Source organism: Balaenoptera borealis, assembly GCF_965194805.1.
Source record: "Balaenoptera borealis genome assembly, chromosome: 19".
Lineage (NCBI taxonomy): Eukaryota > Metazoa > Chordata > Mammalia > Artiodactyla > Balaenopteridae > Balaenoptera > Balaenoptera borealis.
The window spans coordinates 65,645,066-65,672,026 of NC_138878.1; the positions used below are offsets into that span (position 1 = coordinate 65,645,066).

Sequence of the window (26,961 nt, forward strand, 5' to 3'; positions counted from 1 at the left end):
CACAGACATTCCCACATAGAGTCTTTGTGTGACACTTTATTAGGAGACATTTACACATTCTGAGCCTCTTAGGTCAAAAGATGACAAGACGGTGACAGGAGCACTGGGACCCTTAGGTGGCTCAGATGGAACCTACGAGAACCATAGTCCAAAGGCCTGTACATCTGCGCTCAGCTTCTCCGTTCCAGGAGGGTTATACTCCGTACTGGTCTAATGAGACAAGAGTGGAAACGACCAGAAAGAGGTCCCCCACTCCCAGAGCCTGCCCTGAAGCTCCTAACCCCACACTGTGGAGCCAAAGAAGGGAAATTTGCCCAAGAAACCATGTCGCCCATCGGCCCCTGCTGTTGGGGGGAAAACGCAGTTCTCTCTGAATACCTGGTGCTGGGCAGGGACAAAGGGAGATTCTTGTCTGGACCATATCTTGATTTTTACAGGAGGGAAAACTGATCATCTGGGGCCCTCAGGGCGGAGGCTTTTCCAGGCACGGTGCTGAGCTGGGGAAGCGGGAATCCTCTCCAGGCCCCTTGCCATACTCAGGACTCTTTCTGGGAAAGGCGACAGCAGCATGCTTCACAGAATTCCCAGGCAAAAGCTTGGTAGCTGGACCGACGGCAGAGGGAGTGTCGTGACAGCTTACTCCTCCCGAAGCTTTCCCGAGGCAAGGCTGGTGGCGGGGGACGCCGTCTTCCGCCGGCTGGGGCTGCCCCCACCTAGAGCCAGCCCCAGCCCGAGGGCCACCAGGGCCAGGATGTGGATGCAGAAGTAGATGGAGGCCCAGTACCGGAGGGTTTCGCCCAGCGAAAGCAGCACAAAGCCCATGCACATGTAGTCATAGGCCCGCATCTTCAGGAACCAGTGTACCCAGTCCCAGGCCTTCTGGCCCCTGGGGCTGAGCCGCCCCCGAAAGGCCAACTCCAACCGGCCCTCAGCTGCCAGGCACAGCGGGATGGTCAGGAAGCTGAGGTAGTAGCCAGGGTGCAGGCCGTGCCAGTAGGCGCTCAGTAACATGGTCCAGGCGCTCCTGGGGGAGGGGCTAGGAATCAGGACCCGGAGTGCAGGCCCCCCGCCCTCTTCCCTGAGACCCAGGAGTCCAGACCCCCAGCCCCTCCTCCCTCAGACCCAGGGGTCCGGGCCCCCAGCCCCTCCTCCCTCAGACCCAGGGGTCCAGGCCCCCAGCCCCTCCTCCCTCAGACCCGGTACTCTTACTCTCTTCTCAGGAACCCCCTCCCAACACTATTTTCCCTCAGGACCCAGGAGTCAAGTCCCCAGCCACTTCCTCTTTGAGGATCCAGGAATATAAATCGTGATCCATGAAGACTCAGAAATCTCCAGCCATGGTCCCTTCTCCTTAAGGACTCCAAATGCTATCCCTTGAAGACCCACAAATTTAGGCTCTGATCCCCACTTCCACAGAGAACCCACAAATCAGAGCAGGCTTTGCCAAGGACTGTGGCCTGAGTTCCTGCCCATGGGCATCAAGTTTTCCCTCTGGCACATCATCAGGGTGTTAAAAGTGCAAAAATAACCGAATGACAGAATGACACTGACCACCCTTTCCTGGGGGGGCGGGGGGGGGCGGCAGAGGGTGTAAGGGTCCGTAAAAAGGTTGAATTTTCCCTGTTGCCAAAAGGGAAGATCTTTTCCTCCTTCTCCTTTCTTAGGCCATTTCCTTGAAAAACCTGTTTGAGCATCTTTCCGTTATCCTTTGGATACAGATGGAAATCTTTGAAAAGGTAAAACAGGCCTGTAGAAAGTGTTACAGTCCGGGAATGTTCTTCTCGAGGGCCTGGGAGCCATCTCCTTGAAGCCTAGGCGTGGAGGGAGATAGCGCCTGTCCCCCTGCAGCTATGAGGGTTTATCCTAGGTGCCAGCTCCGAGCTGTAAACACCTGCTGGTCATAGAGATAGCAGTTTTATTCTTCCTTCAGATAAAGACACGTAACTAGCCAGGTGGCTACCCCCATCACCAGGTGAACTTAGGATGAACATGAGAGCACGCAATAGTGCTTGTGGAGTACTCCGACGTGAGGACCAGTTACGGTGTCTCTCGAGAACACGCTACGTAAAGGGCTCTAAGTGGCGACGGAGAAGACAAAAAGGGTGAGATTTCTAGACAACTAATAAGGACCTACCGTATAGCACGGGGGATTCTACTCAGTGCTCTGTAATGGCCTATATGGGAAAAGAAGCTAAAAGAAGAGTGGATATATGTATATGTATAACAGATTCACTTTGCGATACACCTGAAACTAACACAACATTGTAAATCAATTATACCCCAATTAAAAAAAAATAAAATAAAAATAAAATGGATGGATGGATGAACTGTTAAAAAAAATTTTAAAAAGGGTGAGCTTTCTTTCCATCTTGGTAATCTCAGCAGTGGGTTACTTGCGCCATGCCTCGAAATCTGGTTTAATGCTTATTCAATAACTGGTTTTTTTCCCCCTATTTTTTGGCCACGCCGCGAGGCATGCAGGATAATAGTTCCCAGAGCAGGGATCGAACCCACGCCCCCGGCAGTGGAAACACGGAGTCTTAACCACTGGAGCGCTGGGGAAGTCCACAAAACTGTTTTCTTTCTTTTCTACCTCTGGTGGAGAGAGAATGCTGTGGGTCGGCAGTTGACAGACAACTGAAAGCAGTTGACAGACAACTGAAAGCAGCTGACAGTAGGCCACGCATCAGCGCAAGCCCGGCATCTCTAACTCCACGTGCGCACACCTGAGCTCTTGGCCATTCCGCCACCCACTCTTCTCTCCCTGCTTCGCTGCCCCCCTGTCCCCCCCCACAGCGAACACTCTCCAAAGAATCGTCTAGGCTCCCCTTCCGTCCTCTCTGGAACCCTCTCCAGGCCGGCTTTCACTTCAGCCCTCCACTCTGCTCCCGTCAAGGTTGCCGGGGACTCCCTCCCACCACGCCCCACCCAGTGGCCACACTCGCCCTCAGCGCACTGAAGCCCCTGGCACCGGCACACACACCATCCCCTCCTCGCTCCTCCTTGAAACACTTACTTCTCTCGGCTTCCTTCCGGGAATGGATACTTTGCTGACTGTCCTCCTGTGTCACTGGCTGCATCTGTGCTGGCTCTTCCTGCTGGTCCCTAGTCTACACCAGGGTTTCTCGATCTTGGCGCTACAGATACCTGGGGCAGGATCATTCTTCGGGGGGGTGGGGGTGGGGGTGGGGAGGTGGAGTGCTGTCCTGTGCCGCGCAGATTGTTCAGGAGCATCTCTGGACCCCACCCACTAGATGCCAGCAGCACATCCCCATTATGACAACAGCGTCTCCAGACATTGCCAACGCCCCCTGGGGGTGCAGCACAATTGCTCCCCCCCACCCCCCGCATTGAGAATCCCTGGTCTAAACGTTCGCGCACTCTGTGCTTTGACCTGATGCTCAGCCCCAGAGCTTTAAGTATCGTCCACACCTGCTGACGCTCACGTGTCCACTTCTTACACCAACCCTTCCCTTACGCACCAGAATCACACAACTAACTGCCTAGCCAACAACCCCAGCTGGAAATCTAACAGTCACCTCAAAGTCAGGGAGACTAAACCCGAGTCTAGCTTCCTCATTCTACCCACTCCTGAAACTTCCTTCTGCCCAGTTTCCCCTCCGCAGGAAACAGCCCTTCTGTGCCCTACCATCACGCACAGCCCATCACCTGGCCATCAAGCTGTTTCCCACCTCCACCTCTCAAATGCATCCACTTCTAGGCCACTGGTCCCTACTCTAGGATACCATCAATGCCCACCGGGCCAGTCCCTGCTTTATCGCCTGCTCCCCTCCCCCACCTTAGCCCATTCCCACACAAGGTCGGAGCAGATCTTTAAATCATAAATCAGATCACACACCCAGGGAAGTCTAGCTCCAGAGGCACCATGATTGACTGCTTCATTATAAGAACGTGTCATGATGTATCCTGACCTCATCTGGTGACACTCGGCAGGTTGCCTAAGATCAGACCTCTGATCCTGGGTCTCTTCATCTTTAAAATGGGGATGTTGGGGCTTCCTTGGTGGCGCAGTGGTTAAGAATCCGCCTGCTAATGCAGGGACACGGGTTCGAGCCCTGGTCCGGGAAGACCCCACATGCTGCGGAGCAACTAAGCCCGTGTGCCACAACTACTGAGCCTGCGCTCTAGAGCCCGTGAGCCACAGCTACTGAGCCGGCATGCCACAACTACTGAAGCCCACGTGCCTAGAGCCCGTGCTCCGCAACAAGAGAAGCCACCGCAATGAAAAGTAGCCCCCGCTCGCTGCAACTAGGGAGAAGCCTGCGCACAGCAACTAAGACCCAACGCAGCCAAAAGGAAATAAATAAAAGAAACAAATTTTAAAAAAAATAATTAAAAAAAAATAAAATGGGGATGATGAGAACTCCTACTTCCTAAGGTTGTAAAGATAAGTTTATCTTATCTTTACAGAAAGTCTCAACTCAAGAAATATCAGATGAGTGAAGGATAATACAAGCTAATCAGGCCTCACATTAAGTGCATTTCACACTTTATTTCACTTATTCTTCACATCAACCTATGAAACAGGTAACAGCATTACCCCCATTTAAGAGTTGAGGAAACTGTGTTCGGGGGGGGATAAATTAGGAGTTTGGGAATAACATATACACACTACTATATAAAAAATAGATAACCAACCAGGACCTACTGTATAGCACAGGGAACTATACTAAATATTCTGTAGTACCCTATAAGGGAAAAGAATTTGAAAAAGAATAGATAGGCAACCGCTGGCGGTCCAGTGATTAGGACTCCGCGCTTTCACTGCCGGGGCAGGGTTCAGATCCTGGTGGGGGAACTAAGATCCCACACACTGCTCAGCGTGACCCAAAAAAATAAAAGAATTAATATATATATATGTGTGTGTATATATATATATATATATATATATATATATAAAACTGAATCACTTTGCTGTACACCTGAAACTAATACATCATTGTAAATCAACTATACTTCAATTTTAAAAAATTGGGGGGCTTCCCTGGTGGCGCAGTGGTTGAGAGTCTGCCTGCCAATGCAGGGCACACGGGTTCGAGCCCTGGTCTGGGAAGATCCCACATGCCGCGGAGCGACTGGGCCCGTGAGCCACAACTGCTGAGCCTGCGCGTCTGGAGCCTGTGCTCCGCAACAAGAGAGGCCGCGATGGTGAGAGGCCCGCGCACCGCGATGAAGAGTGGCTCCCGCTTGCCACAGCTGGAGGAAGCCCTCGCACAGAAACGAAGACCCAACACAGCCATAAATAAAAAAAAAAAAAAAAAAAAAAAAACAACTGGGAAAAAAAGCATATATGGGGAGGGTGGGAGGGAGACGCAAGAGGGAGGAGATATGGGGATATATGTATATGTATAGCTGACTCACTTTGTTATACAGCAGAAACTAACACACCATTGTAAAGCAGTTATACTTCAATAAAGATGTTAAAAAAAAAGAGGTAACTTTAAGAGCTAGGGGATTGTTAATTGTGTTTGATTTTGCTTTTGGGAAAAGGTAGAGATTGCCTTTTCCTCTTTTATTTCTACAGTCCATGTTTGGGTGGGGCCCCTGCTCCCACAGTTTGTTTAAATTTTTATGTTTACTAGCCAGAAGTTACATAAAGGTTTACAAAGCAGAGTGATTATTTCAATGGCTTCCTCTTGCAGTATGCTGAAGCAATTTATCTTGCTGGGCTCCAAGTAAATAGCTGTATCTCTTGGGGTTTAGTCAAGGGTAATTAAAGTAAGCATTTGGAATTTAAAAAAAAAAAGCGTATATGGGAATTTTTGAAATTAAAAAAAAAAAGTTGAGGAAACAGGGGTCAACTAACTTCTTAAGGTTTCTTAGTAACTGGCAGGGTTAAGATTCCGGAAAGTCTAGCTACTGAGTCCACAGGACTCAGTACACTGCGTTTGCGGAGCGAGGCTGACTTTACGGAGGTAGAAACGGAGGCCCAGAGAGGAGGAAGAATTGACCCCGGAATAACGCAGATCAGAGCCAGCGCAAGGCTCAAGAAACTACAACTCCCATGACCCTCAGGGGTGGAGGCCCAGCGGGGGAAGCCGCAGGCGGCCCCAGGGGCAGCTGGGAGGTGTACTTCCGTGCCGTCCTCCGAGACAGTTGGGCTCACCTGAAGACGTAGGAGCGCGCGGGCGCGCTCTTGTAGATGTACTGCGCCAGCCACCACTGCACCGTCATGTTCCAGTACCGCATGCCATCCCGCACGCGCACGCAGAAGTCTGTGCCATAGCAATCGATGTTGCGGATGGTCTCATAGTCGTACTCCGTGGAAGCCGCCTTCTCCGGACTGGGGGGGGGGGGGGGGGTGGAGGATGAGGGTGGGGGACAGACATGCAGCTCAGCCAGGCCCCCTCCTGACTCTGGCTACTGTCCCAGCCCCGGATGCTAAGGAGGGGATCCTGGCCAGGCAACAGTTCTCTGGCTGTCACGTTTGCTAGCGCAACAGGGGAGGGTAGCCCAGACTGAGCATTTTTGGGAAGTGCACAGTTCATCAGCAATAGGGTTCTCCTCTTTGGTAAGGGGGCCTGCAACAGCCAGGAAAAGTCTGGAAGGGCCACGGTTGCTAAGCTATGAGTCCTTAGCAACCTGACCTGCCAATGGTCTCGGATGCTAGGGAAAGGCCATTCCTTAGCAACCAAGCTCAGCATATTCAGAGAAGCCTCCAAGTAGTCCATTCTAAATTGTTGGACACTTTGGTTGTTAGGGAAGCCGCATCCCTAACAATGAGGTGGTCCGTGGCTGCTAGGGAGATGTTCTAGGCCCGCCTGACACCTTGATGGTCTCTGTTGCTAGGGAAAGGGCATTCCTTAGCAACAAGGTCTAGGATGTTTAGAAAAGCTTCCTGAAAGGGCCTTTCCTGGCTATTGGTCCCCAGGATTGTTTTATAAGGGTCATCTCCAGTAATACAGTGGTTCCTGGGTCACTGGTGCCAACCCCCCCCCCCACCAGCAGTGGGGGATATCCTTGGCCCACCTGAACCGTTGGCAGCTTCTGATAATGGAAGGGGAGCATCCATTAGGGGCGGGGCCCAGAAGGTTTAGAAAAGCCTTCAATTCCTGCTTGACGTCTTCTGGGGGATACCCTATCCTATGGCAGTGGCAAGAAATTTGCGGGGGGGGGGGTGCCACTTCCCCCGCAATGGAATGGCAGTTTGTGACTACTAGGCGATTGCCCAACCCTTGTAAGGAGTAGTTCAGAATTTCCATCAAAGGGCTGCTTTCCCAGCCCCAGCCTGAAGGCTGACCATGACTGCTAGGGACAGAGGGACAGGCCATTCCTGGTTGCTAGGGGTGCCATTTCCCTAGCAACACAGGAGCAACATATCCTTAGCAACAAGAGAGTCTGTAGTTACTAGCTGTGTGATTTATCTAGTGATGAAGGAGCTAGGGGGCTAGTTTCGCCAGCAACAAGGTTAATTCATAGTTACCAGGGGATTTCCTGGGCAACAGTAGGAACATGACCTGCAGTTGCTAGGAATGGTGTCCCCTCTGCTAGAGGACAGCATGGTCAAGGATGCCATTTCCATAGAAAAAGAGGGCAACAGCAGGCTGTTATGTGACGACATCCCATGGGGAGGGGCGTGCTCGCTCCCAGCAACAAAGGGGCAGTTTAGGGGATGCCGTTTCCGTAGCAACAAAGAGCAGCTTTCTGGCAGGAAGGGGCAGTGCTGTTGCTAGGGAATGTTCTCCCTAGCAACAAAGGGCTACTCCTCACTGCCCAACGATGGCACCCTGAGCAACCAGGAACAACTGGGTTACTGGGGTGTCGCTTCCACGGCAACAGAGGGACAGCGTGTGACTGCTGTAACACCTTCCTTTTCCTAGCAACAGAGAGCAATTCACCACCCGAAGGGGGGGTCAAGCACTAGCAACAGGGGGCAATCCGTACGGATCAGGACTACTGTTTCCTTAGGACGGGGGAAGGCGGGCTGTGGTGGCTGAGGGTGACACTCTGCTGACAACAGGTGGGAGACCTGCCCCCCCCTGCTCCCCGCTATCCTCCCTGCTAGGGGCAGGGCCAGCCCGCGGTGATGGGGCCTGCCGGGTCTTGGGACACCTCCCTCCCGCCGCCTGACCTGCTGGGGGGTGGGCATTGGAGGGTGGGGCCGCCCCCGGCCCGGGCTTTGGCGGCCACGGGGTAGGCCCCGAAGCCGGCGGCAATGCAGCCGCACTCGGCGGCAATCCAGGCCACGTAGAAGCGCATGCGGAAGGCGAAGAAGACGGGGATCATGTAGAAGAGGCGGGCGGGCAGCGGGCGGGCGTAGAAGGCGTCCTCACGCACGGCCTCCAGCGGGAACAGGTGGGAGGAGAGCAGGAAGAGCAGGCCGAAGAGCGGGGCCGGCCAGGCTCGGCGCAGCAGGGGCCGCAGGCTGGGCACGGCCCCGGGGAAGGGCTGCCCTAGCCAGTCCAGGTACGTGCGGTAGCGGAAGAACGGGCCTGCGGCGGGAGGGAGGGCAGCTGGTCAGACACGGTACACACGGCAGGGGCGCCCAGCTCCAGTCTCGGGCGGGGTTGGGGGAGGGGGGAGATGGACCAGAGATTCGGGAGCTGAGGTGGACCAGGGAGAGAGGAAGGAGACAGAGAAGCAGAGAGGGGAGTGGGGGTATGAAACCCAGAGAGAAAGGGACAAGGAAGCGGAGAAAGGGGAGGACGAGGGACAGACACTTCCGGAAAGGGACACAGAGCCTGAGGATGAGGGGTATGGAGACGCCGAGACAGATGGAGACAGACAGACCGGACCTGGAGAGATGGGGTGGGGGGTGAGCTGGGTGTAAAGGAGTGACAGGAAGTGCAGCAGTGCATCTGCAGAGGAAGAGTGGTGTGAGAAGAAATGAGAGGGTGGCAGGGGCGGGACCCCTGGGGGATATGATGAGGACTTTGAGTTTTGTTCTAAGCGCTAGGAAACCAGTATAGGCTCTCCCACCAGGGAAGTGCTGGATTATCATTTTGCCTTTTCATGAGATGCCTCTGGCCACTGAGCAGGGAGGGGCTGCAGAGGGACAGAGATGGAAAAGAGGAGACCGCTCTTGGCCTAGGGAGGGAGCAGAGTGGGGTTAACAGGAGTGTTAAACGTCTTACACGTCACAGAAGACCACACACTGTATGATTCCACTTATAAATGTTCAGGATAGGCAAATATATAGAGATAGAAAGTCAATTAGTGGTTTCCAGGGAATGGGGGCAGACGGAGGTTTGGGAGACGACGGCTAAAGGGTGCAGGGTTTCTTTTCGAGGTGACGAAATTACATGGCAGTGATGGTTGCACAACTCTGTGAATAGACTAAAACCCAGCAAGCTGGATGTGGTTACAAGTGAGTGAATATGGTAATCATAGCTCAATACAGTTGCTATGAAAATGAACACCTTCTAAGAGGTCAACATTAGTGAAAAATATTTTCTGAAACTAAAAATGGGATCATAAGCTGTGAATACTTGTTGCCCGGGCAGCAGAAACGTTAGGGTGATGTAGATCTTTCTCCTTCATCTCCTGTTTGCTCCCAAAAAGTTACAAGGAATCACTGAGGCTGAGAACAGTCTCTCTGTACTCTGGAGGGGCCCTGGGACCAGGGGGACAGTCAGACGTGGACTCGGGCATAGATGCTCACCCTCAGAGCGGCAGATGCTGGGATGGGATGTGGGAACATGCAACAGGCACCAAACTCCAGGCAGAGAATGGAGACAGAGGGTGAGGAGCTGCGGAGGCAGGCCTGCGGGGCGGGCACGCTCACCTGTCATGATGCCCACGTAGCAGTAGCTGTAGCTGAGCGTCTCCAGCAGAGAGGGAACGTCAGGCAGCAGCCCCAGGCTGGGCCCCTTGCTGAAGCCTGAGGCCATTTCCTTCCTCTGGGCCACATGCAGGTCCTGTACTTCACTGGCCAGACTCACCAGCTGGGAGGAAGGGGTGTAGGGAAGGACAGGTCAGACCCGGGCTTCCTCTCACCCACCTCCCTTTCACTACCTCTCTGGGCAGCCAACAGCTGCTGCAGCCCCGTGCAGCTGGGCGCTGAGGCTCTACTCCACGGGCAGCTCTGGGCATCTGGTCGTGAGTAAGGGCTTCTTGGTGACTCTCGCAGGGCTCACTCCTGGGCCCCTCTGTCTTTTTTCTCTGAGTTCCATCTTTCTGGGTTCTCCAGCAGTTCGTGACTTTAGATACCACCCACAGTGTAACCCGGTGGGACTTCTCCTCCAAGCCCCAAGACTGTTCATCAAGCTGCCTCTAGGGAATTCCCTGGCGGTCCAGTGGTTAGGACTCAGCGCTTTCACTGCTGGGGCTCAGGTTTGATGATCCCTGGTCGGGGAACTAAGATCCCACAAGCCGTGTGGCGAGATCAAAAAAAAAAAAAGCTACCTCTTGTCATTAATACTTGATATCTTCCAGGCACCTCGAATTGAACACATCCAAGGTGGAACACGGTATTAGCCTCTCCCCAAAGTGGGTCTTCTTCTAGTCTCTGCCGTCAGCAAATGCCACCACCATCCAATTAATTGCTTAGGCTGGAAACCTTCCTCACTCCCCCAGTCGAATCCCTTAAGTCTCTGGAGTCTGTCCCTCTCGCTTTGCCTCCACCACTGGGCTGAATATGTTCGGGCTCCTCCTTCAGATCTGCCCTCTACCCTTCTCCGCACAGACCCCAGGCCGGCTCAACATCCACAGGCCTGTGTCTTCCAGCTTCCCCCTGGGTTTAGTTGGCACAGAGCCCCAGGCAGAGATGGAGGAAGGCAGGAGTGAGGCTTGGGTTTTTATTCCCTTGTATTGATAAGATCACCTTGGGCTGGCCATGACCCTTGATGATCTTCTTGAATTGGGGGGCTCTACCCAAGTCTTTTTCCTTCCCGGCTCCACTACCTGCCCCTCCTCTCATGCCCTGGGGGCCAGGACCTCTCCCCAACCCGCCCTCAATTTCTCCTAAATGCCGGGCTTCCTGGTGGGGCCCTGACTGACCTGCCCACAGGCCTGCATCAAGCCGCCACTGTTTGTCAGTTGGACTTTGATAAAAGAGTCCCACGTCACCCCATCTTGCCCCTTCTGCTTCAACTCGCTCAGCATCGGGAGGAAGGATTTTTAAACCTGTAAATCTAGTCACATTACCTCTTCTGGCAACAAATCAAAAAACCTCTTGCAGTGGCTCTTGGGCCCCCACAGGAAGAAGTGGGGACCCCCTCATCTTAGCCAACAAGGCCCTGCATGGTTTGGCCTGGGCTGCCTGTGCTCTTTTCCGCTCTTGATGGACGGTCCGTGTGGCTGGTCCACTGCTGATGGGACTCAGCCTGCTCCCTTCCACACACGCTGGTCCCTATGTCCTGAGAGCCTCTTTCTCCAGCTCCCGCGGGGAACACAGGATGCTGAGGAGACCTCATTCACCACCTCACATGACCGTTCTGTTCACTGATACGTAGCGCATAGTAGGAACGCACGACTTTACGTTCCCAGGGGTGGGGCCTGGGAATCTGTTTTCACCCATCTTCCCAGGTCACGGAGAGCCGCACGTGGTGTCCTGGTTTTGCGTCCTTAACTGAGTGCTACCTCCCCGGAGCTGGCTGTCCTCCTCTGCAAAATGGCTTGCTACAAAGACGCACTTTAGCTCAGCCAACACATGGCACCCCCAGTTACATAACTTTGCATACTTCTTTATCCCAGGGAAGAGCTGAGAGGTGAAGCCCCGCCCCCGGCGGGCTGTGTGGGACAGACCATCCCCCTTCCTCTGCCTCCCACGGGAGTGGCTAGGAGGAGAAGGTAAAGTTTTGGTGGTTAACTGGCACACAGCGAGGGCTGGAGGGGAGTCTGACCTTCAGTGTCAGCAGCAGCTGGACGGCATTGGTGAAGGGTGTGGGAGTGGGCAGGCCCAGCAGGCTGAGCGCACGGAAGAAGAGCAGATATGAGAAGGTCCAGGCTAGGGCCAGGGCGTGGCAGGAGCTGGGCAAAGGCAAGAGGCGTGCGGTGCTGGGTGCAGGGGTGCACGAGATCTTGCCTCAGCCGCCCCTAGATTCCAGCTACAAATCCTTCCCCACCTCCCCACCTCCCGAGACAGAAAATGAGGGGCGGGGGGGTATGGAATGAGCACGATTGAAACAGCTACACAGAAATGCGCAGCAACAGAGAAGAAAATGAGAAGGGGGTTAAGAGAGGCTTCAGGGTGAAGACCCTTCAATACTCCATTTTTTCTGGGAGGGAGGAGGAAGGGCGAGGGAGAGAGGGGAGGTGGAGGGAGAAAGAGGGAGGGAGAAACAGAGAGAGAGAGAGAGAGAGAGAGAATACCAATACCAACGGTGGCAGGGCCAGCAGACTAGTAACGTCCTCCTCTCTCCTGAATCCACGACATGGATGTAAAGGACCAGGACAAACACACAGGGACAAAGACCCAGAAAAAGGCAGGAGAGGAAGAAAAACAGACCAGACAAATGACACAGAGAATCTACAGATAAACAAGAGACATCCGGAGATGGAGACAGAAATAGAGAAAGACCCCAAGAGGAAACAGGTCGCTTCCTCCACCCCCTCCATCTCCCCCAACTCCCCCCACCAAATCCTCACCAGGGCTGGGCCTGAATGAGCGCCCAGGTCCCAAGGATGGTGACCAGAGAATGCAAAGTGTGGGGGCCACAGGTGAACAAGGTGAGCCCTAGGCCCACAGCTGCTGCCCCCCATCTCTTCAGCCCAGGTCCTGCAGGGAGAAGGCATAGCATAAGCGTGGAACCTTCCAGGGGTCCCCAGCCCGGGCACCCCCCCTCCCTTTATTTTCCACTGGGGAGGGAACCTGACTCACCAGCTTTCTTAAAGAGGAAGCCGATGGGGATAGAGATAAGAAGAACCAGTAGATACGTCCATTCTTCGGGCGACATGTTCTGGGGGAGGGGTAGAGGTTCCCAGTGAGAACCCAGGAGTCCGGGCCCCCAGCCCCTCCCCCTTAGAGGAGTCAAGGATCCACCCCCCCCCACCCACTCCCCAGTTGTCGAGGATCAAGGAGTCCTACCCTCAGCTCCTCTCCTCTGACAACACAGGAATCCCGACCTCCAGGCCCTTCCTCCTTCGAGGATAGAGGAAGCCACCCACAGAACCCCTCTTTGAGAACGCAGGCCCCCAGCTCTCTTCTCCTTTGAGAACCCAGGAATCCAAACCTCCCGGCCCCCTCCTCCTTCGAGTATCCCAGCAATCCAGCTCCTCTCTTCTTATCCCCCAGCCTCTCCCTCTTTGAGAACCCTGCTCTCCAGACTCCCTGCCCTTCTCCGAGAGGGCCTCAGAGGAGCCCAGGCCTCCAGCCTCGCCCTCTTTTCGGAGCTCCGGTTCCTTCTCCCGTCTGAAACCCAGAGAGCGGGCCCGCTCCCGAGCCCCACTCCCGTTGCGCGCACCAAGCGCGGGTCAGATCCGCTCCGGGCAAAGCCACAGGCGGTTACGCCACCCGGGAGCTCGGTCGCGCTCCCGGCACCGCCCCCGCATCTCATCAGCCCGCCGATCCGCAGCGACCCCACACTGTCCAGACCCCTCCCGGTCTCCGGGGCGCCTCCGCGCCCACCGCACCCCGGCCCAGGCGTGGCGGACCCACCTGGGCCCGCGGCTCCGCGCCGCCCGCAGGGCAGGAAGCAGCCGAGCAGTCCCGGCCCGCCGGCCTCCGCGGATCCGCCACGCCTACCCCGCCCAGCACGCCCCCGCGTCCCCAGTCTCTTTCGGGGGGCCGGCTAGGGTGCGCGGTCCGGGGCCGGGTGTGCAGCGCCCGGCAGGCTCCGGGCTGAGCAGAGAAGGAGCCCGGACTGGGTGCAGGGAGCACGAGTCTGCAGCTGGCCCCGGACTCGGTTCTACCGAGCTGCGAGCACGCAAAGGGGCGGGGCTTTGGCCTCGGAAAGGGGTGGGGCCAGAAGCTTCGGGCACGGCGGGAAGCGACCGAACCTGGGAAAGAGGCGGGGCCTGGAGCTCAGCGTTCGGAATGAGGTGGAGTCTCCGCTTCAGGTTCCTTGGGACAGAGTCGGGAGGCGGTTTGGAGGCGGGGCCACAAGCTTCGGTTTTCTTCGGAGGTAGTCGAGTACTGAAGGACTCTGTTCGGATGTAGGCGGAGCCAAGAGCTTCGGCCGGATGTGGAGGGGCCACAGCGTCGGTTCCCTTCGGAGGTAGTCGGATACAAGTGACCCTGGGTGGCTGATAGGCGGAGTCTCATGTTTAGGAGGGAGGCGGAGCCACGGGTTTAGGCAACACGAAAGAGGCGGGGCTCAGGAGTATTCCAAGGGGGCGGGGCAAACAGCATCCCGGCCTAAAGGGGGCGGGGCCCCGGGCCGTGGTGCCAAGGGGTCGGGTCCAGCGTAAGGAGCCTCCCATTTCCAAGTCCCGGAACCGAAGAGGGAGGTGCGCTTCGAGGGGCGGGCTCAAGGGGGTTTCACTTTCGGGGGAAAGCAAGGATACGGCCCTGCGGGGCGGGTCCCAGACTTCCCGCTCCGCTGAGGTGGCGGCGTGACGAAATCGACGCAGGGGGTCGGCATGGGTGGGGGGGGGTGGAGGAAGCAGCGCGTGGCGCGCTACGTAAGGGGGTGGCTCCGCCGGGACTGCGAGCTGGTGTTTACGAGGTGACTAGCTGGTTCTATCAGAGGACGGTGCCACATTCTGAAGGGAGCGCTCACGAGTGGGGTGAGCCCGCCCGAGCGGAGAACAGACGGCGGGTGTTCACGGGACCGGGCTTCCGGCTGTGGGGTTCGAACGTGGGACAGGAGCTCCAACTGGGGGAGCTCAGGCGGCCGGAGGGGGCGGGGCCTCAGGCTATGGGATTGACGGGAGCCGAGGACGCCCGAACGCTGAACCCTTTATGTTCGGGAGGGGGCGGTGCTGCGGTTCGGCTGAGCCGAGGACTCCCGAACTTACGGACCGGTCAAGCTCGGGCGGGGGCGGGGCTTCGTATTCTAGGAGCCCGACTCACAGCAAGGGGACCTGAGGCCGAACCTCGGGGGTTCGGAAAGGGGAGGGGCCAAGTCCCGAGCAACCCGAAGAGGACGTGGCCTCAGCGGGGCTTTGGCCTCTGGAGGTCCCGACACCTGACGGGGACACCCGAAGGGCGAAGCCGAAATGGATCTTTCGAAGGGGGCGTGGCCCGCGCTGGGGCAGGTTTTGCTCCGAGGCGCGTGGGCCGGCATGGCAGTGTTGGCCCAGACCAGAATGTTGACCGCGGGGTCCGAGACGCCCCAGCGGGGCCCGGCGGCTCGGTTCGGGGCGGGTCCTCGTCTCGGTCAGCCCCGGGGCCTGGCGGGATCGCCCGAGGGCGGAGTCCAGCGCCCAGGCGGCGGAGCCTGGCCCTCCCGCTCAGCAGGTGGCGAACGCGGCACTGAGCGAGGCTCCGACCCCCGAGACTCAGGGGCTGGGCTTCGCCGAGACCCCTCCCCCCCGGCGGTGGGAGGCCTCCCCGCGGCGCAAATCGGGCGGTGAGAGGCGTGCAGCTCTGTGGGTGACTGCTGTGCCCCTGGCCTCCCGCAGGAGGATGCTGGTGGTGGAGGTGGCGAACGGCCGCTCCCTGGTGTGGGGGGCCGAGGCGGTGCAGGCGCTGCGAGAGCGCCTGGGAGTAGGGGGCCGCACGGTGGGCGCCCTGCCCCGCGGACCCCGCCAGAACTCGCGCCTGGGCCTCCCGCTGCTGCTGATGCCCGAAGAGGCGCGGCTGCTGGCCGAGATCGGCGCGGTGACCCTAGTCAGCGCCCCGCGCCCGGATCCCCGCCAACACAGCCTGGTAAGGGGGCAGGTTGGGGGCGCCTGCGGGAGAAGAGGCTGGGGACAACAGGTCCCTGAGGTGGGAGGGGTCTGGGAGTCCTGGATTCTGGAATACTGTGAAAGTAGGATACTGGGATCCCCGGGTTCGCGCCCCTAGGTTGGGAGGCGCCAGGGAGTCGGGATTCCTAGCTTCCTAAGGCAAGGCATGCCTGAATCCTGAGATTACAGATAAGTTTACTTCTCAGGCATTGGCATCCTTCAAGCGCCAGCAAGAGCAGGGCTTCCAGGAGCAAAGTGCTCTGGCAGCTGAGGCCCGTGAGACCCGTCGTCAGGAGCTCCTAGAGAAGATTGCAGAGGGCCAGGCTGCGAAGAAGCAGAAGCTGGAACAGAAATCAGGGACCAGCGGGAGCCAGGAGGCCGGTGGGAACCAAGCTGCAGAAGAGAACGAGGCCAGTGCTGGCCAGGCTGCTGGAGAGCGTGAGGAAGCAGGTGAAGGTGGGAGCTGGAGTCCAGGGACCAGGGGAAGGAGGGAAGAGATCTTTGGGGAATTTTGGCAGGGAATCTAAGGCTGGTTCTCCCTGGGGCTGGGAAAACCTTGCCCCTTGGATTCACCAAACTCTCTTGGATTCACCCCCCGCCAGGCTCCTCCTCTCCCCAGCCAGGGCCTTCAAATGGGGTGGCTCCTTTGCCCAGGTCTGCTCTGCTCATCCAGCTGGCCACTGCTAGGCCTCGGCCCATCAAGGCTAGGCCCCTGGACTGGCGTGTCCAGTCCAAAGACTGGCCCCACGCTGGCCGTCCTGCCCACGAGCTTCGCTACAGCATCTACAGAGACCTGTGGGAGCGAGGCTTCTTCCTCAGTGCGGCTGGCAAGTTCGGGGGCGACTTCCTGGTCTATCCCGGTGAGTTTGTGTTGGGACCTCTGGTTGCCACTCATTTCTTCACAATCCCACTACATTCTGCATTTTTCTTTTCTTTTTGTTGGTCTCATTTTCTCAGCCTCTGAAACCATGGAAGGACAGGAAACACTTTTGGGAACCCGTGCTCATTTGAAGGGCAGTTTAGTAAATGAAAAAAGGGGGCACAAAAGAACAGCTCATAAAAAACATGTGTAGTAAAAAGTAAATCATATTTTATACTGTTATGCAGTTATAGACAAATTATTTAAGTAGTCTTAAAAATTGTGGCTCTAGTGAAAGAATATGAAAAGAACTTAAAGTGGAGTACTAAGTAGCCAGAGAATCCTATCAAGCAAGTGGGAAAGAAGCTTGAAAGGATTTACTCCAGCCCAACGACAAATAGTTAATAGTTCTGGGAGGGAATTTGCATCAGGAATAGGTAAAGGGGACTTTTGATAAATCAGTTAATTTTTGAATTTATTGTGTAACTTAAAGGTTAAAAAAAAAGTGCAGAAAATCACTCTTTGTTCTCCTTAAGAACATAGATAGAACTGCCTGATAAGTAGTCAGATCTTAGCCATTCATTGGAGACTGTCCACTAAGTTTCCTGCAGATGAGTTGACAGGCTTATTCTCTTCTCAGACTAAAATTTAACTGACTGATTTAGGAGCTGAGAACAGTTTCCCTGCCCCATGCTCTATAAGTAACCATGGTTTAATTACTTTGCTGCTGGTTTTTTTGGGTGATTTTTGTATGCTAAAAAAAAGAAAAAAAAGATTATTTTGGTTTTGCAAATGAATATTCAACTTACCTAACATACAAATGTTAATTTCTAGGTTTTTTCTAAGCTTTCAGTTCAATTTATAAAACTTAATCTTTTCAATCTACCAGATTTTAAGGGGACCATTAATTCATGTTTGATCCCATTTACAAAAGGAAATAAGTAGTTTCAAACATTATAAGCTGCATTTTAAAATTTAATATTTTCTTTTTTAAGTTCTGCAGTTTTCTGGTTATGAATCTTGCCAATAACTTAAATCTAATAAGTTATAAATGGGGTAATTTTTAAGTTTATATTCTTACACTGTTAATAGACTTACTAAAACTTCAGATTAAGTTTAAATCAATCAATTACTCAATCACACATTTGAAACTAAACCACAAGGCTGACCTGTTACTTGTAATAGGTCAATATTTCTAAAACAATAAATACTCAGTGTATCAAATGTACATAAAATCTTTGTCCCCTGAAGATTAGTGTTCAAGGTCTGAATCTCTTAAATACATATTTCTAAGTCTAACTCTAAATCTTCCTGAGGTTAAAAGATGCTAAGTTTCTTGGAGAGCAATTTTGGGGTAACTTCTCAAGCATTTTGATGCTCCTTTCTCAGCTGACTGAGGTATCATAACAACCAGAGAGGTGCCTGGCTCCTGGAGAGCTTCTTGCCGGAAACCCAGCTGCCAGGGAGGGCCTTGATTTATAGTTGCTACGACATCCCCTCAGATGGAAGGTCTTAGAGCCTTGCTCTTTTATTTATTTATTTTTTCCCTCCGTTTTATTGAGACATAATTGACATACAACACTCTATAAGTTTAAGGGGTACAGCATAATGATTTGACTTATACACATCATGAAATGATGACCACAGTAAGTTTAGTGAACATCCATCATTTCATACAGAAACAACATTAAAGAAATAGAAAAAAAATGTTTTTCCTTCTGATGAGAAGTCTTAGGATTTATTTGCTCTGTTAACAATGTTTATATATAATGAACAGCAGTGTTAACGATATGTATCGTGTTGTACATTACGTCCCTAGTACTTATTTATCTTATAACTGCTAGTTTGTACCTTTTGACTACCTTCATCCAATTCCCCCTCCCCCCATCCTCTGCTGCTGGTAACTACAAATCTGATCTCTTTTTCTATGACTTTATTTTTGAAGTATAATTGACCTATAGTACTGTGTAAGTTCCTGGGACGCAATATAGTGATTTTATATTTCTATACATTTCAAAATGAGCACCATAAGTCTAGTTACCATTGTCACCATACAAAGACATTACATAATTATTAACTATATTTCCCACACTGTACATTTCTTACCTGTGAGTCATTTATTCTGTAACTGAAAGTTTGAACTTCTTAATCTTCCTTACCTATTTCCTCCCCCAGCCCTCCTCCCCTCTGACAACCACCTGTTTCTTCTCTGTATCTATGACTCTGTTTTTGTTTAGGTATGTTTGTTCATTTGTTTCGTTTTTTAGATTCCACATATAAATAAAATCATGCAGTATTTGTCTTTTTCTAGTTTATTTCACTTAGCACAATACCCTCTATTATGCTAATAGAGGTCCATCCATGTTGTCAAAAATCCCAAGATTTCATTCTTTTTTATGGCTGAGTAGTATTCCGTTGTATGTATGTATGTATGTGTGTGTGTGTATATATATATATATATATATATATATACCACATCTTCTTTATTCATTCCTCTATTGATGGGCATTTAGGTTGCTTCCATATCTTGGCTATTGTAAATAATGCTGCAGTAAACATAGAGGTGTGTGTATCTTTTCAAATTAGTGTTTTCATTTTTTTCAGATAAATACCCAGGAGTAGAATTGCTGGAAGCCTTGCTCTTTTAGATTTACATTACCTGTTACTTAGTCTTCTGGAAAGTGCCCTACTCAGGGTCCTACTTTACTTGAACGCATTCATCTAATCTGGGGGCAAACTATAGCCCCAGGTCAAATCTGGCCCACTGACTGGTTTTTTTTAAACAAAGTTTTATTGGAACACAGCCTTGTCCATTTGTTTACATATGGTCTGTGGCTGCTATTGTGCTAGAGTGGCAGATTTGAATGTTGGCAGCACGGCCCACAAAACTGAAAATATTTACTCTCTGGCCCTTTTCAGAAAAATTTTGTTGACTCCTTTCTTCTATTTTATTATGCCATCCTATTGTAAATTGTTTTCTTACTTCTTTTAGTCTGTTAGAGTCACTTCTCATTGGATATTTACATGATACCCTTTTGAGTTCCTCATGGCTTTGACTGACAACGATGTATTCAATTATTTGTTTTCATTTTTGTTTTTTAAATAAGATTATGCTATACATGTGTGTCAACTTACCCCACCTCCAAGGTCCAAGGGTGTCTTTTAAAATATTGGTAATGATAGCTGGAACCATCCCCATGTCCTCCGTGTCAACATCCCAGTGTCTTCCAGCTCCCTGCCACTGGAAACTGCTACCTGCCTCTCTCCTTCACCCAGGCGACCCGCTCCGTTTCCACGCTCACTACATCGCTCAGTGCTGGGCTCCCGGGGACCCCATCCCACTCCAGGACCTGGTTTCTGCTGGCCGCCTCGGCACCAGTGTCAGAAAGACACTGCTGCTTTGCTCTCCGCAGCCTGATGGTAAGGTGGTCTACACATCCCTGCAGTGGGCCAGCCTGCAGTGAACTCCAGAGACCTGTGGGCACGTGGCTGTGTCCTTGGCAAGAGCCTTTCTAGATGGTCCCAAGCTCATCTCCAAGTGGGAGGCTCGACCACCCTCCTGACTCTCTCGGCAGTTAGTTTTTGATTCCAGATTTATAAACACTACATCCTTCTCATGTCCCTCCCTGATTCCAAGCACTTAGTGGCTGTGTTGTTTTTATAGTTACCTATTTCAAATCGTGAGTTTCTTGAGTGTGAAAGCTGATTCATCTCTGTTTTCTACAGGGCTTAGGTCCCAAGAGGTCTCAATAAACTTGTTGAATAAATGTGGAGTTTGTGATTTGGATCCTTATGACAGTCCTGGGAAATGTGGCCATTTGTGTCTGCTTGTACAGATGAGGAAAAGGCCTGGAGGAGGGGAAATGACTTGTCTGAGGTCACACATCTAGTAGGGAGCAGGGCTGGGATTTAAAACCTGGTCTTTCTTTTTTTTTTTTTTTGATTGATTGATTAATTTATTTATTTGGCTGCACTGCGCATCTTGTGGGATCCTAGTTCCCTGACCAGGGATTGAACCCTGGGCCCTCAGCAGTGAAAGCGCCGAGTCCTAACTACTGGACCGCCAGGGAATTCCCAAACCTGGTCTTTCTGACACTGAATTTTGAGCTCTTCCACTGCACTAAACTTCCTTTTGAAAACATTTGTACAAGGCATTTCAGATGCATACAAAGGCATAAATAAAAATAACACATGAAGAAAAGAAGGAAGCGAGTGTTGCAGTTTTAGGATAGCCATTAGGAGTAGGGAGGGGAATGTCAGGGGTGGTCTTTTTCTTGCCTTGGGTGCTGTTTATTCAGGTCTTTGGAGAATTACTTTTTATACCATACATTTGTATTCTAGATCCTCCTTTAAGTATATGTTCTATTCCACAATTTTTTACAAAAGCTAAAACACATACATATGAAATATGCATTTGTAAAATGATCTATGTAGCGCCTTTCTGCTTAAGAAATCACTAGAACGTTACCAGTACCAGCTTCCAATGTTTATACATTGATTTTTTTTTTAGACTTTCTAGACGTGGACCATTTTTATTTATTTAAAACAATTTTTTTAAACATTATTATTTTTAAAAAATATTTATTTATTTATTTATTTTTGTTGCGTTGGGTCTTAGTTGCAGCATGCGGGATCTTTTCCTTGTGGCATGTGGGCTCCAGAGCGCAGGGGCTCTGTAGTTGTGGCGCTCTGGCCCTCTAGTGGTGGCCCATGGGCTCAGTAGTTGCGGCACGTGGGTTTAGTTAGCCCCACAGCATGTGGGATCTTAGTTCCTGGACCAGGGGAACCATTTTTAAAGTCTTTATTAAATTTGCTATAATACTGCTTCTGTTTTATGTGTTGGTTTTTTGGCCGTAATTCAGGTGGGATCTTAGCTCCCCACCCAGGGATCAAACCCGGGCCCCCTGCATTGGAAGGCAAAGTCTTTTTTTTTTTTTTTAATAAATTTATTTATTTATTTATTTATTTTTGGCTGCATTGGGTCTTTGTTGCTGTGCGCGGGCTTTCTCTAGTCGCGGCGAGCGGGGGCTACTCTTCGTTGCGGTGTGCGGGCTTCTCATTGCAGTGGCTTCTCTTGCGGAGCATGGGCTCTAGGCGTGCGGGCTCAGTAGTTGTGACGCACGGGCTTAGTTGCTCCACGGCATGTGGGATCTTCCCGGACCAGGGCTCCAACCCGTGTCCCCTGCATTGGCAGGCGGATTCTTAACCACTGCGCCACCAGGGAAGTTCCTATACCTTGCTTTTTTTTTTTTTTTAATTTTAAAATTTATTTATTTATTTATTTTTGGCTGCATTGGGTCTTCATTGCTGCGCGCAGGCTTTCTCTGGTTGCGGTGAGTGGGGGCTACTCTTCGTTGCGGTGCGTGGGCTTCTCATTGCGGTGGCTTCTCTTGTTGCGGAGCACAGGCTTTAGGCGCGTGGGCTTCAGTAGTTGTGGCATGTGGGCTCAGTAGTTGCAGCACGCAGGCTCTAGAGCACAGGCTCAGTAGTTGTGGCACACGGGCTTAGTTGCTCCGCGGCATGTGGGATCTTCCTGGACCAGGGCTCGAACCGTGTCCCCTGCACTGGCAGGCGGATTCCTAACCACTGCGCCACCAGGGAAGTCCCTACCTTGATTTTTTAAATGTGTAGCTTTGTTTGGTCACATAGATTTCGTTACTATAATACAGTCACATGGTGAAAATTCTGGGGCTGAAAGTCTCCACCTCTGGTTCTCAATTTCTACCCCCCCCCCCAATTTCTTCTTTCTTTCTTGCCCTGTTTGGTGAATAAACTTGATAGACTCTTGATGTCCTGCAAGCTTAGATTATTTATTTATTTTTTTTGGCCACAACATGTGGCATGTGGGATCTTAGTTCCCCAAACAGTGAGAGAACCTGCACCCCCTGCAGTGGAAGCACGGAGTATTAACCACTGGACCTCCAGGGAATTCCCTAAGCTTTGATTAATTTAAACTAGGACACTAACCCCTGCCTGGCTAACACTCTATACTTCTGCCTGTTTTGTAATGCCTCTCTTCTCTCTACAACAAGGTACTTTGATGACTCAGTACCTGCGTCCTGAGTCTTCCCTCTCAAAAGTTCCTCATTAAAAACTATTCTGAGGGCCTCCACATGCAAAAAAGAAAAAATCCAGATACAGACTTTACACCCTTTACAAAAATTAACTCAAAATGGATCATCGACCTAAATGTAAAAATGCAAAACTGTAGAACTCCTGGTAGATAACATAGGAGAAAACCTAGATGACCTTGGGTATGGCAATGACATTTTACTTTACTTATTACTTTTTTTATACATTTATCTATTTATTTTTATTTTTGGCTGCGTTGGGTCTTCGTTGCTGCGTGTGGGCTTTCTCTAGTTGTGGTGAGCGGGCTTCTCATTGCGGTGGCTTCTCTTGTTGCAGAGCATGGGCTCTAGGCGGGGGGGCTTCAGTAGTTCTGGCATGCAGTCTCGGTAGTTGTGGCTCACAGGCTCTAGAGCGCAGGCTCAGTAGTTGTGGCACAAGGGCTTAGTTGCTCCGCAGCATGTGGGATCTTCCCAGACCAGGGCTGGAACCGGTGTCCCCTGCATTGGCAGGCGGATTCTTTACCACTGCGCCACCAGGGAAGTACCATCGACGACATTTTAGGTACGGCACTAAAAGGCATGATCTGTGAAAGAAAAAACAGATATGCTGGACTTTGTTAAAATTAAAAACTTCTGTGAGAAAATATTGCAAAAGACACATCTGATACAGGATCGTTATCCAAAATATACAAAGAACTCTTAAAAGTCAACAATAAGAAAACAACCTGATTAAAAAAATGGACCAGGGACCTTAACCGATACCTCACCAAAGAAGATAAAAAGATGCCAATACGCACGTGAAAAGATGTTCCACATCATCTGTCATCAAGGAAATGCAAATTAAAGCAATGATGAGTGGGGAAGGTCATCACCCTTTCCCTGTACATTGCCCTGGGCATCTCTTCCATCTTCCTTTTATAATAAACCTCTAATTTTAGTAAGTAAGGTGTTTCTCAGTTCTGTAAGCTGCTCTAGCAAATGAATCGAACCTGAGGAGGGGGTCGTTGGAAACTCTGAAACACCAATGATGCATGTATAGTTAAGTTATTCATACATTTAACAGTGTTTTGACTGTCAGCTTATATGTTAGGTCTGTGCTAAGACACTGATAAACAGGAAAGATGAGGTCTCTGCCCTCCTATAGACTTTTAAAAAAATTTATTTTTATTTTTTTAAATATTTATTTGGTTGCACTGGGTGGGCTCCTTAGTTGCAGCTTGCTGGCTCCTTAGTTGCGACATGCGAGCTCTTAGTTGCATCATGCACGTGGGATCTAGTTCCCTGACCAGGGATCGAACCCAGGCCCCCTGCATTGGGAGTGTGGAGTCTTAACCCCTGCACCACCACGGAAGTCCCTGCCCTCCTATAACATTTTTGTCTGAGAGCTAACTTGTAAACAAGAAAACAAAAAAGAACGAGGTAGTCTGACAGATACAGAAGTGCAATGAGAGAATAATAATGATAATGGTAATTAACGCTGAGTGCTTTCTTGGTGCCAAGCGCTATCCTAAACAATCTGCATAGATTGCATCATTTCATCCTTATGATAACCCTATGAGGTGGGTGCGGTCGTCACCCCCATTTTACAGATGAGGAAGCTGAGGCACAGAATGACTGAGAAACTTGTCTGAGGTATTAGAGCTAGTAATTGAGGACCGCCGACTTTGAACCCAAGCCATCTGGATAGAGCAGGGTGATGTCATAAAGGAAAGGACTGAGTGGGACTGTTGCTCTGAGGAGGGAATACTGACTGCTGAGTCCGCTGGACAGCAGCTGCAGAAAACAGCGGTGAAGAGCGTGGGCTATGGGGCCATACTGTCCCAGCTGCAATGCTGGCCTGACTTCTAGTTGCTGAGAGGCTGAATATACAAACAGACAACGGCCAGATCATATATGAAAACAGAACTCTGATCCACAGCCTGCAGCAGCCTGCCCAGAAAACCAGCCCCCTTATCTATAATAAACAGCTCACACTGGTCAGAATGGCCATCATCAAAAAGTCTACAAATAATACATGCTGGGGAGGGTGTGAAGAAAAGGGAACCCTCCTACACTCTTGGTGGGAATGTACATTGGTGCAGCCACTATGGAGAACAGTGTGGAGGTTCCTTCAAAAACTAAAAATAGAATTATCATATGATCCAGCAATCCCACTCCTGGGCATACATCCAGGGAAAACCGTACTTCGAAAAGATACACGCACCCCAATGTCCATTGCAGCACTATTTACAATAGCCAGGACATGGAAGCAACCTAAATGCCCATCGACAGATGAATGGATAAAGAAGATGTGTATATATACAGTGGAATGTTACTCAGCCATAAAAAAGAATGAAATATTGCCATTTGCAGCAACATAGACATAGAGATTATCATACTAAGTGAAGTAAGTCAGACAGAGAAAGACAAGTATTCTATGATATCACTTATATGTGGAATCTAAAAAAATGATACAAATGAACTTATTTGCAAAACAGAAACAGATTCACGGACATAGAAAACAAACTTACGGTCACCAAAGGGGACAATGGGGGGGAGGAATGATAAATTAGGAGTTTGGGATTAACATATACACACTACTATACGTAAAATAGATAAAAAACAAGGATTTACTGTATAGCACAGGGAAATATATTCAATATCTTGTAATAACCTATAATGGAAAAGAATCTGAAAAATATATGTATTTATAACTCAATCACTTTGCTGTACAAGTGAAACTAACACAATATTGTAAATCAACTATACTTCAATAAACAAACAAAAACAGCTCAGGAAGCCAGCCTGCTATAAGGCAGGCTTGTAGGAAGTAACAATCCAAGGAGCCAAATAATAACCCCTACAACAATAGGTCCAAAAGGGCCAGGACTTGATTAGTAATTCACAACTCTACTAATTTTTGTCCCCACTTCCAATTTAGGACCAAGAAAAGAAAGCCAAATATGTACCCCAACCAATCGCATAGGGTACCTAACTTCTAGTCTGCCCACGTCTAGCTTCTCCATGACAACAGCCTCCAATCAGGGACACCTGAAGCCTTTCCTTTTTTCTGCTATATAGCTTTCCCACACCTCTGCCTGCCTTTGAGTCTCTGCCAAAACATGAGTGATGGTGACTGACTCTCTTACTCTGAATAGATAGCCTTTGCTTGTTCTCATCCGGTCAGTCTTAATTTATTTCCACTTTGTGCAGTCTTGGGCAAGTTCTGTAACCACTTTTTGATGCCTCAGTATCTGCCTCTATAAAATAGGATAATAGTATTAGTGCTCCTTAAGCAAGCATCTATAAAAGTATTACTATGAGGGAGGGCAACTTCTCTGAGAGTCCTCCTTAAATATGTATTGAGGATTAAGTAAATTAACATATGTAAAGTTCTGAGAACAGGGCCTGATACATAGTAAATATTCCAGAATGTCACCTGTTATTATTTTTAGTGATGGAAATCATGGGTCAAAAACAAAACAAAACAAAACAAAAACAAACAAAAACAAAAAAACCATAAGGTGTTTAGCCCAAAGCCTAGCACTTTTAGAATGCTCATTAAATATTATCTAACAGCGATAAAGAAAGTCATTGGTGTGAATGGGATTATCCCAGAGAGAAAAGGACTAGAGGAAATAATCCTGTCTGAGAGGAAGATGTTGGCCGAGGAGATCAAAAAACAATGTATAAATTGCTCCAGGTTTATAACAAGAGGTGTCAGAACATTTTCCCTGTTCTGGAAACCCAAAGGAAACCTCAGGATGTAAACTGCTGTCTTTGATAAAGAGGCACAAAACCTTTTAATCATTGGGTCTCAAATTAAAAAAAAGTCAATCACCTTCTTAAAGAGGCTTCCCTGACCATCCTATCTGGAGTACCATTTTCCCTCAGTCATTATCAGTAATTTATTTTCTTCACAGCACCACTCTGAAATGATCTACTTTATTATTATTTTTTCCCTGTTCCCCTAAGGCTCAAAGCTTCACGAGTAGAGGATTTGTTTTAGGGTTCAAAAGGGCAGACTGGCTTCTGGCTGTGCTTCGGGTTGACATTCTGATATGAAAAATGATTTTTTTCATTATTCATGGATATAACATTATCTTCTGGAAGGAGCTTTGATTTCTCACAGCTCCAACCGTCTGGGGATCTTTTCACAGAGTCGGAGCCGGCTGAAGTCTAGTGGCGGTGGCGGTGAATACTCCAACTTTATACTGCGACTCAGAGGCTAGCTGACGGTACTTAAGTAACCACCCGAGGGCGGAGAGCAGTCCTCACTTCTCACCGGACGATGCTCCGACACCTTGTCAGCTAGAGACG

At 50.6% G+C, this 26,961-nt stretch overlaps 2 protein-coding genes and 1 long non-coding RNA gene across 10 annotated transcripts; 1 reads left to right on the forward strand and 2 right to left on the reverse strand.

The window, feature by feature from the left end:
• Nucleotides 1-21: 21 nt before the first annotated feature.
• MBOAT7 (membrane bound acylglycerophosphatidylinositol O-acyltransferase MBOAT7) lies at nucleotides 22-13,849 on the reverse strand. Of its 2 annotated transcripts, XM_082368198.1 has the most exons (8): nucleotides 13,559-13,848; nucleotides 12,782-12,860; nucleotides 12,550-12,679; nucleotides 11,805-11,931; nucleotides 9,746-9,905; nucleotides 8,093-8,453; nucleotides 6,128-6,304; nucleotides 22-1,024 (listed from the first exon to the last, which is right to left on the reverse strand). In XM_082368198.1, exons 2-8 carry the CDS (start codon nucleotides 12,855-12,857, stop codon nucleotides 637-639), a joined length of 1,419 nt encoding a protein of 472 aa, XP_082224324.1. In that variant the 5' UTR covers nucleotides 12,858-12,860; nucleotides 13,559-13,848; the 3' UTR covers nucleotides 22-636. The 2 variants fall into 2 exon arrangements, with proteins under 2 accessions (XP_082224324.1, XP_082224325.1); XM_082368199.1 differs by lacking the exon at nucleotides 11,805-11,931 and having other exon boundaries at nucleotides 13,559-13,849.
• Nucleotides 13,850-14,291: 442 nt separating this feature from the next.
• On the forward strand, nucleotides 14,292-20,358 carry TSEN34 (tRNA splicing endonuclease subunit 34). Of its 7 annotated transcripts, none has more exons than XM_082368266.1 (5): nucleotides 14,292-14,349; nucleotides 15,466-15,712; nucleotides 15,939-16,188; nucleotides 16,335-16,592; nucleotides 19,813-20,358. In XM_082368266.1, exons 2-5 carry the CDS (start codon nucleotides 15,470-15,472, stop codon nucleotides 20,007-20,009), a joined length of 948 nt encoding a protein of 315 aa, XP_082224392.1. In that variant the 5' UTR covers nucleotides 14,292-14,349; nucleotides 15,466-15,469; the 3' UTR covers nucleotides 20,010-20,358. The 7 variants fall into 7 exon arrangements, with proteins under 7 accessions (XP_082224392.1, XP_082224387.1, XP_082224393.1 ...); XM_082368261.1 differs by lacking the exon at nucleotides 14,292-14,349 and adding an exon at nucleotides 14,461-14,567; XM_082368267.1 differs by lacking the exons at nucleotides 14,292-14,349; nucleotides 19,813-20,358 and adding exons at nucleotides 14,461-14,567; nucleotides 19,196-19,803.
• Nucleotides 20,359-21,536: 1,178 nt separating this feature from the next.
• Nucleotides 21,537-26,909, reverse strand: LOC309616975. Its single transcript, XR_014237695.1, has 2 exons — nucleotides 26,483-26,909; nucleotides 21,537-23,246 (listed from the first exon to the last, which is right to left on the reverse strand). It is a non-coding gene; the product is annotated as an uncharacterized lncRNA (long non-coding RNA).
• Between the last annotated feature and the right edge of the window lie 52 nt (nucleotides 26,910-26,961).